Here is a 16,615-nt window from a genome sequence, read left to right as displayed (position 1 = left end):
AATGAGTGGTCTTACCGGGTGTGCAGCTATTCCTGATAAGTGTTATCTGGGTCAGTCAAGTACAGTGGTCAACAGCATGGATTCTGGAGGAAACTGGTTCACATCTCAAAGGTCCTACTGCTAGAGCTGTGATCTTGAGCAAATTACTTAAGATCCCCGTGCTTCATAGTATCCATGAGGGTGCAAGTTTGATCCCTGGCCTCCCTCAGTGGGTTAAGGATACAGCATTGTCATAAGCTGTGGTGTAGGTCACAGATGCAGCTCGGATCTGGCATTGCTGTGGCTGTGGCATAGGCTGGGAATTTCCATATGCCACAGATGTTGCCCTGAAAAGACAAAAAAAAAAAAAAAAAAAAAAAAAATCCCTGTGCTTCAGTTTGCCTGTGTGTAAAATAAGGAAAACACTAACATTTTCCTTATGGGTGGTTATGAGGATTAAATGAGTTAATATACAAGGACGTGCATGGAAATGGCTGTTATTTTTCATGGAACATTACAGCTGGAATGGACTCCAGAATGCAAGCCTAACCCTTCCTTTAACAACTGAAACCGAGGCTCAAAATAAGGATGTGATTTGCCCAAGATCATTTTGAAAAGTGGCAGAACTGAGTCCTCCTGGCTCTTGCTTCTTTTTATTTTATTTTATTTTATTTTATTTTTGTCTTTTTGCTATTTCTTGGGCCGCTCCCGTGGCATATGGAGGTTCCCAGGCTAGGGGTCGAATCGGAACTGTAGCTGCCAGCCTATGCCAGAGCCACAGCAACGCAGGATCCGAGCCGCATCTGCGGCGTACACCACAGCTCACGGCCACACCGGATTGTTAACCCACTGAGCAAGGCCAGGGATCGAACCCTCAACCTCATGGTTCCTAGTCGGATTCGTTAACCACTGCGCCACGATGGGAACTCCGCTCTTGCTTCTTTAATTCACTTGCTGGATCACTAAGAATACCAGGAGAGGTTCTTGGCACTTAGCCAGCTCCCAAGGAACTCTGAGCTCATCAAAGGGGCCAGTGAGTACTGTTAGTTTGGTCTCAGGATATACAATAGGATATGCATATGCAGAGAAATATAGAACTGTTGGACTCCCATAAATCTTTGCTCCCCAAAGCATAGGCACCATTCCATCACCTGGGACCTTGTTAGAAATGCAGAAGCTCCAGCTGGACCCAGACCTGCTGAATCAGAATCTGCATTTTAACTAGATCCCCAGGCAATCTGCATATACATTAAAGTTTGAGAAGCACTGTCTTAAATGTAAGAAGCTTGGGGTAGAGTTGCTGGAAAGGCGACCCAAATGTGTGAGAAAGGCTGTTCTGCAGGAACCAGAGTCTTTCTGGGGCTGACGGGAAAAGTTCCTGGTGCCTTAGTGGGATTCAAGCATTTCTGCACATCCATAAGCAGGACCTGTACATCTTCCCCTGTGACTCTCACATCCTGAGACAGGTAATGAAGCCCCAAGCAGGTTCAGAGATTCCATGTATTACTTCTTCATTGATGCAATGCATTTGTGTGTTCAGCGCTGGGCACTGTGGCTAAGCACATGGTGAGGGTCCTGCTCTGATGAAGACCACCCTCCATGAGGGGAAGTAAGCAATAAACAAGAAATACCAAGAAAGCATCAACTATCGAAAGTGCAGTGAAGAAAGCAAGTCAGGGTGACATGACAGATGCAAGTTTTGACTCATGAGCTAGGTCAGTGACGTATCTCTGAGGTGGGGACTGAGGCATGTCCACCTCTGTGGCTCAGCCATGGCCCTAGGACCCCACTCTGGGTGGACCCAATGGCGTGGCCTATGTGGCCTCATTACTAAAACAAGATCTCATCCAATTCCTAAACACCTTGAGTCAGTCAGCACTGGCCCTTACACTCCCTGTGAGGCAAAGGTGCAACCCCACAGATTCAGCCCCTGCCCCCTAGATCTTGGGTTTTCTAGACTCCTGAAAGCTCCCCCCTCATTGATTTATAAACGTCCAATACCCTTTCTGGTTTTAGTGAGGAGCCATTATTCGTAGTTTCCACAGAGGAGGGCTTGAGGCAGGCCTGGCCCTGAGAACCCAGAGGAGCAATATGTTTTTATTCCCCTCACGGGAACAGCAAAGCCCGCCAGCCGCCTGAATAAACACCAGGCTGGTGGTGGCATCACCCCATTGGCCTGCTGGGCCAAGCCAGCTGGCGTCCCCCAGGGCATCAGCAGCAGCTACCCCTCCTCAGCCACCTCTCCCACTCAGCCACCTCCACCCCAGGGGTTCTGGCCTGGCAGGGCTCCCCACTCCTCCCTGGGGCTCTGTCTTCCTCACACCAAGGGTCTTTTGTGAGAGTACCTCTCAGGAGGCACTAGGGGTGCTGCCCACACAGGACACTCTCCTCCCTTCACCCTTGGAGGAGGGTGAAGCCCATGACCTCATGCCTCTGGCTCTTCCCCTCTGGCATCTGCAACTATGACATTTATGTCATGTGCAACTTGGCTTGTGCACAGCACTGGCAACGTGGCGGAGGAAGTAGGAAGGGTGCCTATCTGGCAGGGATGAGCACACCACATGGCCTCTGCCAAGGATCCTGGTGCTGTGAGGAGAGAAAGGAGGAGGGAAGAATAGCAGATAGCTAGGCATGAGAATTAAAGATCTGAGAACTGTGTCATGGGTCCTTGGGCTAAGCAGAGCCAAGGAACAGAGAGGTATTCACAGAACAAGTGCCATGTGCTGGGGGCATGCAGTGGGGCATCAGAGGGTGCCCCCTGAGAGCAAGCCCACACTGCCAGATGGGGGCAGGTGTCCTGTGCTGACCACAGATGCCAGAGGGGAGGAAGTGTGCAAATTAGGCAGGTCCCTGGGCAAAGGGGGACTAGATGTAGGTGGAACTGGGGGTCTAGTTGGTCAGAATACAGCTTTAATGAGCTGGGGAGGGCCAACACAAGCAGATGCGCAGACCAGTACAATAGGCACGGGCGGAAAGGCTGTTTCCTGGGTACAGACTGTGTCCTGACCTTGTCCAGCTGTTGGACAAGTGTGTGTGTGCCTGAGTGAGACCATGCGGAAGCTGAGCCACAAGTGCTGGGACCTGAAGGAAAGACAACCAGAGTGCAAAGCTCTATTAGTTCTTTGTGGTCTTGTTTTCCCAACCCAAAATCAGGGACGGGCGTGGGGCAAGGAAGGTGCCGTCCCTGGAGACCAAGTATGAACCCCCCTGAACAGTCACCATCTGGTTTCATATAACCACATAAAGCAAGAGATGGGACCTCTTCAGCCCAAGTTAGAGAAGGAAGAAATATCGCTACTCACCTCACCGGGCTTGGTATGAGAACTGAACGAGGGGCTGCATGTGGCACAGTGCCAGGCACAAAAATAGGGCCTGACAGATGCAGCTGAAGCTGGGGGCGGGGGGATAGACCCTTGGGATTCAGTAGCAGATACAGAGATAGAAAAGGGGAGGAAGCTGAGGTTTGGTGTGGCTGGGACAGGGAGGAAGGTGAGGACCCAAAGCTGGTGTGTTGTAAAGAGACTCCTGCAGGAGTAGACTAAGCAAGGTTGCCAGTGGGCCAGACCACGGCTCCAAGTCATGCAACAGGCATGTGCCCTCACATCTGTGGAAGCCACCCAGCCCCCACCAGCTGGAGTGCACAGGGCTCAGATGCAGATGGCAAGCCTGAGAGCAGAAGGAGCAGGGTTCCTTGTAGAAGTGAAGTGAGATAGTGTGGGGGTAACTGGACCTGCTGGGAGGGCTCAGAGTTCCTGTTAGCTCACCTACCCTCCCCCCCTGGGAACCTTCTAGGACATGCCTAGGACCAGGTGGCCTGGGACATCCACTCCAGCCGACAGCTGTCTCCAGCCCCTGGTAGGAGAGCTGGAGGGGGAGAGCAGCTAGAAACAGCTGGTGCTCCAGCTGACAGGACAGGCAGGATGCAGCACAGTCTCTATGACCACAGCTGATGGGGATGGGCAGGCCGGCCCGGGTGCAGGGGGCAACCAGCTGATGTGTTCAATCACTCCCTGAAACAAGCAGCTGTTGAGCATCTTCGTCCAGCTGCTGCGGTGGGCTAAAATTTGGCAAACAAAGATAACTTAGACCCAGGCTGTCCTCCATAAGTCCAGAGCTTGGAAGATAGTCAAACAAGTAAAGACCAAAAAGTGCCAGGCCTCTGATGATGAACCCCTTAAATACGGCCACCTGCTCCCATACATCCTGGCAGCTACAAGCTATTCCTAGGCCAGGAGATGGAGGGCTGACACTCATACCTTAAATCCCTTGAGCTGGGAAGAAAATGTTTCATGCCACAGCAATAAATTAGATTTGAAGTATATATAACCCCAGGAGAGGTAATAAATTGACATGAACCCATACTGAGTTGTAAATGGAATTAAATAGCAGAGCTGAAAAGGGTCTTAGAAATATTATCTCTAACCCTTTCCCTTTTCACTGTGGTCAGACAGGGTGAATGACACTGCTCTCCAAGGCTGCACCTGAGTAAGGAGAAAAGTGAAATAATTTACAGCAAAGCCTTCTGTGAATGCAGATTTGATCAGGAGACAGAGTGAGCACTTGGGGTGTCTTGATGGGAGTGGAGGGAGGGAAGAAAGGATAGGCTTGGAAAGACACAGCTCCCCTAACTTGTGGCCAGGCCTGCCCAGACAAAAATTACATTTTCCTATTCATTGGTAAAAAGATATATCCAGAGTCAGGAATGATCCTTTGATCTTGTTTTCCAGACCAGAAATACAAAGGCTACCATATCCATAGGTCTGGGGTAGAAGCCCTCAGCAATGCTTGAGCCAGCACATTCTGGGGAGAGGGCCAGTTCTGGGTCTGGTAAATGCATTGGAGACTTTAAATCTCACTTGGATACAACATTACCAGGAGAAAAGGCTTCAGATGACACACAAGGTTCCACAGTGCCCATATGTCCTTATGGATGGGGTTTGCAAACTCCAGCAGGTAGGTGTGAGAGAAAAAGTCACACACACAAGAAGGCACAGGGCTTGGGCAACAGAAATCACACTTGGGGAAGCTTGCAGGCATGCAGCTATTTTAAGGGCTCGAGATATGCACTCACATATATATGAAGGCACATGTGTGCACAGTCACATCCAAGTACTTATAAATGCTGGCAGATATCCTGTAGCTAAGTGGGGGTGGGCCATTTCTTCACAAAGGTTTGCAATTTTTATGGGCCTAACTTAATTCAACTGAAGGTTTGATACTAGAAGAAATTTCTGTCCCTCTGTCTTTTTCTTTAGTTTGATAATAAATCTGCTCTTAGAAGTACTGTGTGGTACTAGGACTGTACCTCCTGCCGCTTTTCCTGCTGCCTTAAGAATCTATTTTTAGGCCTGAACAGCCTACACAGCCTTTGTACCTCTGGGTATACTCAGAGCTCAGAGCAAACATCTTCTAAGCTGAATCTGTGCCACGCTGGGTCTACCTGCAATGAAGAGGGTCGGTCTCTGTCTTTTGAAAAGGCATAGATTTTCCTTCTAGAGCTCTAACTCCTAACTCTCCGGGCACCTATGTTTTGTGTCTATATACAACAATATACATCCCCAAGTCCAACGTACACCCCTCCGTCCTACACCCCCTTCCCCTTCTAGCCATTCAGGAGAGGGTCAGTTTGGACTACCACACTGAACATTCCTGGGCTACTGACCATGTTGGATGTTACTTCTACTTGGACCAGTTCTAAAGGAATGCCCACGAGGCTTCCGGCCTCCTCCAGGTGAACAGGAAAGATATTTTGGAGGTTAAGTTTTTGGAACACAATGAAGTAGCCCTACCTAAGATGTATGCTCCAAACTGACAAAAATTAGTAATTCTGACAATACCAAGTTTCAGCAAGAATGTATGGAGCTTTCATACCCTTCTGGAAGCAATGTAAACTGGAACTACCACTTAGGAAAACAGTTTGGCAATATAGTCACTCCTTGGTGTCTTCAGGGACCTGGTTCCAGGGCTCCCCGCAGATACTAAAATTCACAGGGGCTCAAGTCCCTTTTATAAAATGGTGTAGGATTTGCATATAACCTAAGGACATCCTCTCCTATACTTTAAATCATCTCTAGATTGCTTATAATACCTAATATGATGTAAGTGCTATGTACATAGCTGCTGGCATGTAGCAAATTCAAGTTATGCTTTTTGGAAATTTCTGGAACTTGCAGGGGGTGTATTTTCAATTGAATCCACAGATGTGAAACATGTGGATAGGGAAGGCCGAATGTATTCCCTAAAGTTGACGATACACATAACTAATGGTGCAATAGCTCCATTCCTACTTATATATCATAGAGAGATGCATACATTTATGGGGTGAGCATAGAGAGGGATGCTCCTGAGGCTACCATACACTACCAAACTAAAAACAACCCCCATATCCACGACAGCAGAAAGGATCAATTCAATGTGGTATATTCACACACTAGAATACTACACTGCAACCAAAATGAATGAACTATAAGCCACAAAACAGCACAGGTAAGTATTAAAAACATAAAGTTGTTTACTCGATGCTGGTAAACATAGAGTGGTAACCTCTATGGGAGAAGAATCTGAAAAGAATGGCTATATGTATATGTATGACTGATTTACTTTGCTATGGGCCTGAGATTGGCATGGCTTTGTGAGTCAACAATATTCCAAAAAAGTATATATAAAAAAAGCAAATACGAACATAAAGTTGAGTGCAAGGAGCCCAACACACACACGCATACACACAAGCTCTGTAGGACTCTATATATTAAGTTCAAAAATAGACAAAACTATTATATTTAGGGATGTATTCTTAGGTGATGAAACTGTAGAGAAAAGCAAGGAAGATGATTAACATAAAATTCAGGATAGAAGCTCCCTTCAGAGAGGGGTGAGTGGGAGAGGGTACCCGAAGGGCTCTGGGGGTATTAACATCGCTCTGTTTCTTAAGGTTGGTGGTGGTAACATGGGTATTTGCTTTATAATAATTTGCTAAGCTGTATATTAATTGTTTATGCACTTTTCTATGCAAGTATTATTTTTCATGATTTAGAACAAAAGTTCAACCAAGCAGAGCTCCCGGAGCTGATTTTACCAAGAGGTTAGATTCTCAATGGTTCAGATTCCATTTCTCTCTCCTTCCTTCCTCTTTCATTTGCAAATGGAGTTTCCATTCTTACACCCTCCTACATACCCGAGGTGGATGTACACACGTGTGTGAGCCTGCTTCTTCTGCCAAGTACTGATCTTACTCTGGGCAAAATGCCCCTCCAATCTGACCCCTTTTGTCTGGTCTGACCTCCAAAGAACTCTCCTTGGGATTCAAGAATATTCGAAGACCAGGAGTAGAGTTTCACTTCCATTCCTCTTGCAGAGCCAGGCTAGAGAAGGAGTGTTTTTTCCATTTACCCTACATTCTGCCTTTTCAATGGCAGCAGACTACAGACAGGCAGCCAGCAACAGCCAGGAGATGAGTGGCTGGACCTGAAGCCAAGAGAGGCTGCTTTGCTCTGTGGGTCCAGGGCCCTGACCCATCTGGGTCTACTCTCACACCACAGCCACACACTGTAATCCTGGGCTGCCTGGTTCGGGGAACCTCTTCATGGGATGGGACTTTCCTTAACTCAACTTTAATCCTGTTTAACAGAATGTATGGGATACGGCCATGGTTTTGCCTAGAAATTCTTTTGGAAGAGCTACTGCTTTAAGTTCTGGTTAGGAAAAACTGATATTCTCAGGGTAGCCAGGAATGATTCAAAAAAACCTTATGAAGTTGATTAGAAAGAGCCTTGGGCTAGGAAACAGAAGGCCTGAGCTCCAGCTTACACTTCCCTAGCACCATTGTAGGAAAGTCATCTAATTTCCTTAGGCTTCACATCCTGTCCAACTCACAGGAACAAATGAGCTAAATGTATATGGGTTGCTTTAAAACCATAAATGGTATGCAAATATAAAGGATAATGATGTTGATGATGATTATAAAGGTCCAGTTTTTGCTACTAAACATTCCACAGATTTGAAAAAGAGAAAACCCTCATCACTGTAACTAAGGTTGGCAAAAATGAAGTGATTGTGTGACTGCAAAGACGATACATCCTGCTGGGTAGTGGCATTGCACCAAATTCACCCACACTCCTACCATTTGCCAGCAGGGAGGGCTCAGCTGCTGGAGGAGGCTGGAAACAGATTACAGCCCTGGAACAGAACTCAGGCCACTGGCCTCCTCAGACACTGAGCGTCTGACCTTGGCCTCATGAATGCTGTGTTCTACCCCCAGAGTAATCTTTCCCAGGCTGTGTTCTCCAGACAGAATGAAAAACAGGTGGCTGCCAAGGTCAGGTAAAAGCATAAGAGGTGGCTATCACCCCTGTTCCTGTAGAAAAGCAATTTTTTTTTTTAAAGGGGCATGGCACATTTGGATGGTTCTAGGGCCCAAGAGAAAGGGAAGCACTTTCCAATTTTGAAGGTCCAGTTGGATCCTGGTTTGATTCTTTCAAACCCATGTGCAAGAATCAGAGGTGGTGTGAAATAGAAGAAAGAATCTCAGCCTGAATGAAGTCCATTGGTAGTAGGATGATGCTGACCATTCCTAATCCCATCAGAAAGACTCAAGACGCCAAGTGACCTGGTTCTATTAGGGAGCCCCTCCAAGAAAAGTGGGCTGATAAGAATGGACTAGCATAGTCCCATTAGCCAGCTCAACCTGTCTACAAAGCTTGGCCTCTAGAGCCCTGATCCCGCTCATTAGACTTTGTAATTGAAGTGACTGTGGACCTATCAATCTTCCCAGTGCAAATCGCCAGGTTCAGAAAACACTTCACACAGCCAAGTGAGCTAAGGCTAAGGGTGGGTGGAGAAGGATCTGGTGTTTTAGGAGTGTGCTGAAATTAATCCTTGAAGTCACAATGTTTCATCATCTTTGACCCAATTCTCTTGGCAAAGCAACAGAGGGATGTTTGCCCCCTCTGCCCCCAACAGTCCTCCTTGGTCAAAACCTGAGTGCTTTGTTTTATTTAACCATTTTGAAATATTTACAAAATGTTTAGCTCAATTCTTATCCCCTCAGCAATCATACAAAGTAGGTAGGGACCTTTCCTACTTCACAGATACGAGCAAGTGGGATATGGTTGCTTGTAGTGGCAAACAGAGAGTAATTCACTCTGTCCTGACTCTAGCACCCAGTCCAGTGAGTGCCCTTTCTGCCACATAATGATCCTGACTTTTTTCACATCCTTCCTCTACTAATCACCCATCAGGGAACCTCAGCTCCCCTATGAGAGACCTCTGCTCAAAGCCCACTTTTTCATGAGGAACATTGATATATTTACAGTCACCCCATTATTAAATTTACCACTTCCATTAACAGTCGGGAAATTAAATAGGTATCTACTTGAGGCAGCCGCTCTTTGAGTCACTGATTCAAGTATCCAATCAAGAACTGGATGCCAGTGGATGAAACATATCTATGAGCTTCTTAACAATCAGGCTGAATGATGATCATTCCTTTCCTGGTAACTAAATGATTTCTTATCATATGTTAAAGCATTATAGCAGCAAAACAATATCAACAATACTGTCTGTAACGACTTCTATCTCCCATCATCATGTCACACAGTAGCTGAAAACCACGGCTCCAGCTATGTGCATCTCTCCAGAATCCAGCCATACAAACGTGGTGTCTGTCTATGAAGATTACATTACTAGTCTATTCTTCCTGGGGTGATCAGCCTGAATGTTTTCTAATAAGGAATATTACTTCTTAGTAATCATTTTTACACCTTCTTTGTCTAAAATGGATTTGAGATGGATTACCACATACCCACATCTACCCACCTCCTCACCCCCACCCCCATGCATGCCCCAGAAAAGGCTAAAACGACAAAAAAAATCAATAGCCATGTACCCAGAAGGGACATGACTGAACCTTAAAACCAGAAATAAAATGCTTATTATACTTTTATATTTTATTTAGCTCTGAATTCCCTGGAAGTCAAGGAGAAAACAGATATATATTGATTGTATGGTTCCTATATATGAAAAAAGAAAATATGCACATTTACATTCCACTGTCTCTTTGTCATCAACAATTTGGCATGACTTTTGGATGTGCTTTATGTTTTATGCATATTTTTTCTTTCCAAAGAATAATAGTTTAAATATAGTCGGGGTACATACTTTCTGAAAAAAAAGAATGTGGGAAGTGTGATACACTTTGGGGCCTGATCAAGAGAAATATATGGAACCCAGAATCTTCCTTACCTCCTCCAGTTTGTCCACTCGCCCCACCAGTTTGGTGGTAACTGAGTGCAGCTTCAGGAGATCCAGGCCATAGAAAGCTCCTTCCAACATGTCTATGATGGTGGAGAGCTATGAGACAAGGGCAGGTGTCAGTCCAAGGCTGGGGCAGACACATCCAGGGGGAGATGTTTCTTTTTATTTATTTATTTATTTTTATTTTTATTTTTATGGCCACACTTGTGGCATATGGAAGTTTCCGGGCTAGGGGTTGAATTGGAGCTGCAGCTGAGGCCTACACCACAGCCATAGCAATACCAGATCCGAGCCACAACTGTAACCTATACTGCAGCTTGCAACAAAATTCAGATCCTTAACCCACTGAACAAGGCCAGGGATCAAACCCACATCCTCAGAGAGACAATGTCAGTTTCTTAACCCCCTGAGCCAAAACAGGAACTGCCAGGGGGAAACGTTTGTTTTTAGATCTCCATGTTGGAGGCTTGGCAGGGAAGCCACCAGCCAGGAATTGAGAGGTGGCCCTCTGAAACCAGCACTTGTGTGGGTGGACACAGATCCAGTGATGTAGGTGTATTCTGCCTACTGGAATACTTGGGTAAGGAAATGGGAGATTCCTATAAGAACACATGAACTGTGGTCTGGACAGCTTCAACAAACTGTTTATACTTCTTTTATTAAATCCATCAGTTGTGTGTGTCTAGTCTTTCCCACTAGACTGTCAGCTCCTTGAAAATAGTGCTATGTCGTCTTCATCTCTGATTCTCCATGATACCTCATACAGTATCTGGCCCCATAGTAAGTGATCTATAAAATCAATGAAGTGACTTATATACATCAATGCCTTGAGAATATGCTTCTGAAACAAATTCATTGCCTGCTGAAGTCCCTGGAAGACACCAACAAGCTTTTCCTTAGCACTAAAAGCAAACTGACCCTGGGGTAAAAGAGATCCGATGGCCCATCTTTGAGGCGGCAAGTTATCAAAGGGTACCCCGTTCTCTCAGGTTTTTTTCAACACTATCCTTCCTGCCAGTACAGAGTCACTTGGAGAAAGGGGGTGGGTGAAGTGCTGGTGACATCCAGGCCATGCAAAGTGCAGGCAAAGGGGAAGAGATGAGACATGCTTAAACTGAGCTTCCCTGCCAAGGAGCATCCCCAGAAGAGTTTGCTGGACACACTTGTGCAATCTCTGCTCCACAGTCTTTATATTAGATGAGGAATTCCATATATGAAATGCTCATGTTTAGATCTCCTTCCTCCCATTAGAGGAAGACAGCTGAGTCCTGGGTAAGAGCCATGGAAAGATAGCTGATTAGTATATATTATGATGATTTTCTGAGTTGAAAATTTTGCCTATTATTGTTACAGAATCCCTCAAGAGTTTCAGAATTCTCTAATCCTATAACTGGGAGACTCTGCCTTTGATTTAGATAATAGTTTCACGGCAGAGCTGAAGCTCTGAGAGACAGAGCTGAATCCTGGGACACTTATTTTACTGGTAAACACTACTCAGCTTAAAAGAATTTCAATGATGGAGTTCCTGTCATGGCTCAGTGGTTAATGAACCCGACTAGTATCCATGAGGATGCGGGTTCAATCCCTGGCCTTGCTCAGTGGGCTAAGGATCTGATGTTGCCGTGAGCTGTGGTGTTAAGTCCCAGATGTGACTCGGATCCCGCATTGCTATGGTTATGGTGTAGGCCCATACCTGAAGCTCCAATTCAATCCCTAGCTTGCGAACCTCCATATGCTGTGGGTGCAACCCTAAAAAGACAAAAGCCAATAATAATAATAATAATAATAATTGTCAATGATGACCAGTTACCAAGTGTGTACCAGCTGCCAGCACAGCAGTAGCACTTTACATGGTCACTCATTAAAGGAGCTAGTGTCTATTGAGCCCCAATTACATATCAGGCATTGTGTCAAGTACTCAATAGTTGTCATCTCATCAATTCTCAAAACAACCCCCAAAGATAGATGTTACTCTTCCTACTTTTTATTGAAGGAGATTGAGTTCAGACTAGTTGAATAACTTGAATAGAATCACACAGCAAGTAGTAGCAGAGCAATGATTTGAATCCAAGTCTGATGCCAAACCAAGCTCATTCCACAACCCCACACTTCAGATGAAGCCCTTGGCCAGCCTACAAGGATGCCCCAGGTAAGGCCTGAGCTCCCCCACCCTGTGGACCAGGACCACAGGATTGCAGTTTGATGACTAGACCTAGCACAGGTCCCCGGCCTCTTCCCTGGGTCACACAGCTCTTGTGCTGAGGACTGAAGGCCCACTGCTCTCTGTGTCTTGTATATCTTTAGGGTGCCTGCTGGGCTGACAGTAAATCATGGCAATAACTCTCCTGGAGAAGAACGCTGAGTTCTTTTGGCTGGCTGAGCCTGGCAGCTCCTCCCAGGCCCAGCCTCCTTGGCTTCATAAGAGGGGCGGGCACACTTTGCTCTAGGCATCTCCCTCAGACATTAGAGTTGCAAATGACCAGTTTGTCAGATGATCAGTTTTGGGTCTACATGCAACACTTGTGGGCCCAGGGACTAACTTCCCTGAAAGGCTAAAACAGGGCGCACTTGTTCAAAAGCCTATAATCCCTACCAACATCCTTGTCAGACTCATGGGTCCCTAAGGCACTCTCTCATCCAGGCATCACCCCACACCAGGTCCTACCTTTAAGTCCTTGCTGTCTGCCTCCCGAAGTTTCTGGAGCCTGAAGTCTCCCTCACAGGGATTGAGGGCCGATGGTGGTGCAACACAGGCACACTTGCAGGATGAGCCTGAGGTAATGGTTTCCACAGTGTAGAAGTCTTCCTTCCTGGAGGTCCCTGCATTGATCCTCTGGCAGGCGTCTCGGCCCAGGGGTCGCACTACACATTTGCACTGACAATCTGAGCCCTCAGACACAGCCTTGACCTTGTCATAGTCTCCCAGCAACTAGTCAAAGACAGAGAGAACAGGTTGGGGATGTGCAAACACAGGTATCAGTCAGGAGCCTGAAGAAGGCTCTCCACATTTTCTTTGTCAAATGTCCTGCTAGCCAGAGACCTTGGACAACTCTGATGTGGAGTTGAAAAGGTCATCGTGACACAATTTGCTGACTCTAACATTTCCTGGAAGGCACTCAGAATTCAGCTCTCTTCGTTTATCTTGGAAAGCTGTGCATTTCTCAGGGGGCCTTAGCCTTTCATCATTTAAAGGAGAAAAAAAAAAAAAACAGATGAGCCCCATTTTTCTTCCAATATTCCTTGCAGATTTAGATGAAAAAAGGAGAGAAGAGATAGATGGAGATACTAGAAAAGTGACATTTCGATTTCAAGCTATGAGCTTCTATTTTCCTTCATTCACTCACCATTTCTTGAGTGCCATCTTGGGACTGAGCTAGGTGCTGCAGAGGTAAAGCAATGGGCCAGACATAGAGCCTGCTCTCAAGGAACATACAGTGCAGAAGGCGTATAGATAACAGTCACACTGTTAGGGGTGTGATAAGTGCCCCTGAAGTGGGACTGCAGTGGGAGCTCAAAGAGAGGGCCACAGAGACTAGTTCTAGCTGGGCACCAGGGAAGACCTCTTGGAGGAAGTGGTATCTGATTTGGTCTCAAAGGATGGGTTAGAGTCAGAGAAAAGGAACTGGGAGAAGAGAGGCAGATCCAGATGTCAAAGAGGTTTACTCAGCCCAAGGGTTCATTTGGCTCCTAGAATAGCTTCTGCACCCAAACCCCAGGCCAAAGCCAGGAAAGCAAACTGGCAGCACTTGCTGCTTCTATAACACTAAACATTTCCTTCTGAGTGCTTGCCTCTGCCAGCCTCCCCAGGGAGGAAAACACACCACAGCAGGCTTTCTGGAACCACAATCCTAGGCACCTCTGGGGAAAAGGCTCCTCTCCAAGACACCCTGCATCCCTAAAAGTTAGGGCTCCCTTTGTGGGCACAGAGAAGGGTCCCCTTCATTTGACTAATGACCATGACAGGCAAGCTCTGAGCTTGTTAGAGTGGATATGTTCCTGGGATGGTGTCGGGGTGGGGTGGGGGGAGGCTTTAATGTTTTTCTTGCAAAGGTTGGGTTTCTTCTAATACTAATATTTGTTTTAGGACTGTTGTCAAATGCAGAATAGATCCGTGGAAGAAGGAGTTGTAGTTCAGGGTGACTTAAGTGGCCAGTCTTTATGGGCTGACAGTAAATCATAGCTGTCTGTTCTGTGAAACTCTGCCTAGATTTCTACATAACCTTGCTCTGAGACCCTGGAGAGATTCCTTCCTTTCAGGAGGCTCAGGTTTCAGGAGAGCTTTTGTTGACGGTCCTCCAGAGCCCCAGTGTGATGGATTTTTATGTCTTTTTGATTTGGGGGTCAGTGTGAGGTTATTGGTGGATATAGGGCATGGATTAGCATAATTTAAAAATTTTTTAAATTCAAAGTACAGTTGATTTACAATTTTGTGCCAATTTCTGCTGTACCGCAAACTGACTCAGTTATACAAATACATTCTTTTTTATATTCTTTTCCATCATGGTCTATCCGGGGAGATTGGATACAGTTCCCTGTGCTATTCAGTAGGACCTTGCTGTTTACCCATTCTAAATAAGCATAATTATTAAAGGAAGGGTGAGGAGATTAGTGTTTGATAAATGCCAAAGTGGAGCTGGTCATTCTTTCTACAGGAAGGAGACAAGGACCACAGCTCAAGGGCTTAGTGGAGGTGCAGGCAGCACCGTAGGGCTCTTTCCCAACCATTCTTCATCATTAGGATTATGGTGACACCCACCACACAATCATCATGTTGGCTCTGGAAGTCATGAAATAAACACTCTAGAAAGAACTGTCTTTTACAGTCGTGAGATCTGGGCTGACGATTTTCAGAAGACCTGGCTCTACCCGTCTCTAGGGCTCTTACTGCTCCAAGCTTTAGAGTCCTTATCTATAGAATGGGAATAAGGGTTTGAGAGGATTGACTCAAATAAAACAAGTGAAAGTTCTTTGTAAAAGGATGTGTTACAGATCCTGTCCCTATCAGCTGTCACTCTCCCCACCCTACCCCCACCATCTGCCAGACCTGCATTTCCATTTTACCTCCCCAATATGGGAGGACTCATCATCATCAGTCCCTCTGTTTGGGGGTCACCTCATATTCATCACACTTGTGGCTGTTCTGACTTCTCCCTGGGTGTCTCACTCTGTGTCACGAAATATCTCTTCGTGGGGTTATGCCATCTGCCTCCTGTCCAATATGCCCGCCTGTTTTCACATTCCAATTCTGACAAACAGCCACACAGACAGGATTTGGCCATATTTTCCACAACCCTTGAACCAAAAAGTTTAGATTTTTTTTCTTCTTTCTTTCTTCTCAGGGAGTTGTATGGTGTCTTTCCTCCTTTCTACTGGTTCTGTAACCTTGAAAGACCCTTTGAGAGTGGAACTCATGTCCCTTCACTTCAGAAAATAATTCTGATAAATGAAAAACAAATGCTCTCCCCTTTGGTAATGGAGAGAGACCGCTGCCTCTGAACACTTCAGAGAGGACCATCTCAAGGCTCGTGACATCCCCAGGGCAAGAGGAGTGGACATGGGACTCGCAGCCTACCTGAGACAGAACGTTTTCCTGGTTGTCCGCTTCGTTTTGCAGAGTCTCGTCCTCCGTGGGTGCCACCGTCCGCACATCTGGGGGTTCAGTCGCCCCAGTGGAGGGAGTGCTGTGCCCCCAGCCCAAAGCCATAACTAGAGACAAGCAGAGAACTAGCAGAAGAGACTTGGCCATGAGGGACGCTACAGAAGGAGCTTTACCCCTTCAGAGAATGGCTGTGGTCCGGTGGGGCGGGTGGAGGTTTGGGGCGAGGGGCGGTGGGGGCTCTCAGCAAGGACTGAAGCGAGAGGGTGTCTTGGCTGGAGCCGGTGAGGGGCTGCTCAGAGTGCCTTCTAAAGCTGGGTGCTGCTGAGTGGGGCAGGAGCGTGCACCCCAGAGACTCTGATCATCTCCTTTCCAACAGGATCAGCCGGGACCGAGATCAGCTTGGACCTGGACCGCGGCCGCGATAGAGAGTGGGGCTCAGAGTAGAAAGAGGTGATCGGGAAGGTGGAGGTGGCACAGCTAGCCGAGTGCGTCGTCCTCTGGAGAGGGCTCAGGTGGAAGGAAGGAGTCTGGGCGGATGCGGGCTGAGTGGTGCGCGCCGAGGCGGGCAGCGGGGATCCCGGGGGCGCAGGGGGACAGCCAGCGGCAGCAGCTGCAAGGGCTGCAGGGCGAGGGCGCAGAGGAGGGCTGGCGCGGAGGGAGGGCGGAGTCTCTATTGTGCCGGGCCTCTGAGATGCAGCCAGTTACGGCGCGGAGGAGGAGGACCGGGAAGCGCCCAGAACTCGCGCAGAGGGGCGCTCGGCCGACCCCGCCCCCAACTCGACCTCA

At 47.1% G+C, this 16,615-nt stretch overlaps 1 protein-coding gene across 3 annotated transcripts in view; it reads right to left on the bottom strand.

Moving 5' to 3' along the window:
• The window catches only part of OLFML2B (olfactomedin like 2B), a 38,135-nt gene extending 21,561 nt beyond the window's left edge, over positions 1 to 16,574 (bottom strand). For 2 of the 3 annotated variants that reach the window (XM_005663156.3, XM_013996817.2), the window contains exons 1-3: positions 15,803 to 16,458; positions 12,896 to 13,159; positions 10,219 to 10,326 (exon numbers count right to left, since the gene is read on the bottom strand). In XM_005663156.3, the coding sequence (XP_005663213.1) occupies positions 10,219 to 10,326; positions 12,896 to 13,159; positions 15,803 to 15,976 (546 nt within the window). In that variant the 5' untranslated portion in view covers positions 15,977 to 16,458. Of the gene's footprint in view, positions 1 to 10,218; positions 10,327 to 12,895; positions 13,160 to 15,802 lie in introns of all 3 variants that reach the window. The other variant, XM_001924407.5, reaches the window with a different exon arrangement.

Source organism: Sus scrofa, chromosome 4, assembly GCF_000003025.6.
Source record: "Sus scrofa isolate TJ Tabasco breed Duroc chromosome 4, Sscrofa11.1, whole genome shotgun sequence".
NCBI classification, from domain to species: Eukaryota; Metazoa; Chordata; class Mammalia; order Artiodactyla; family Suidae; genus Sus; species Sus scrofa.
This window is presented reverse-complemented; position numbering and strand designations above follow the sequence as displayed.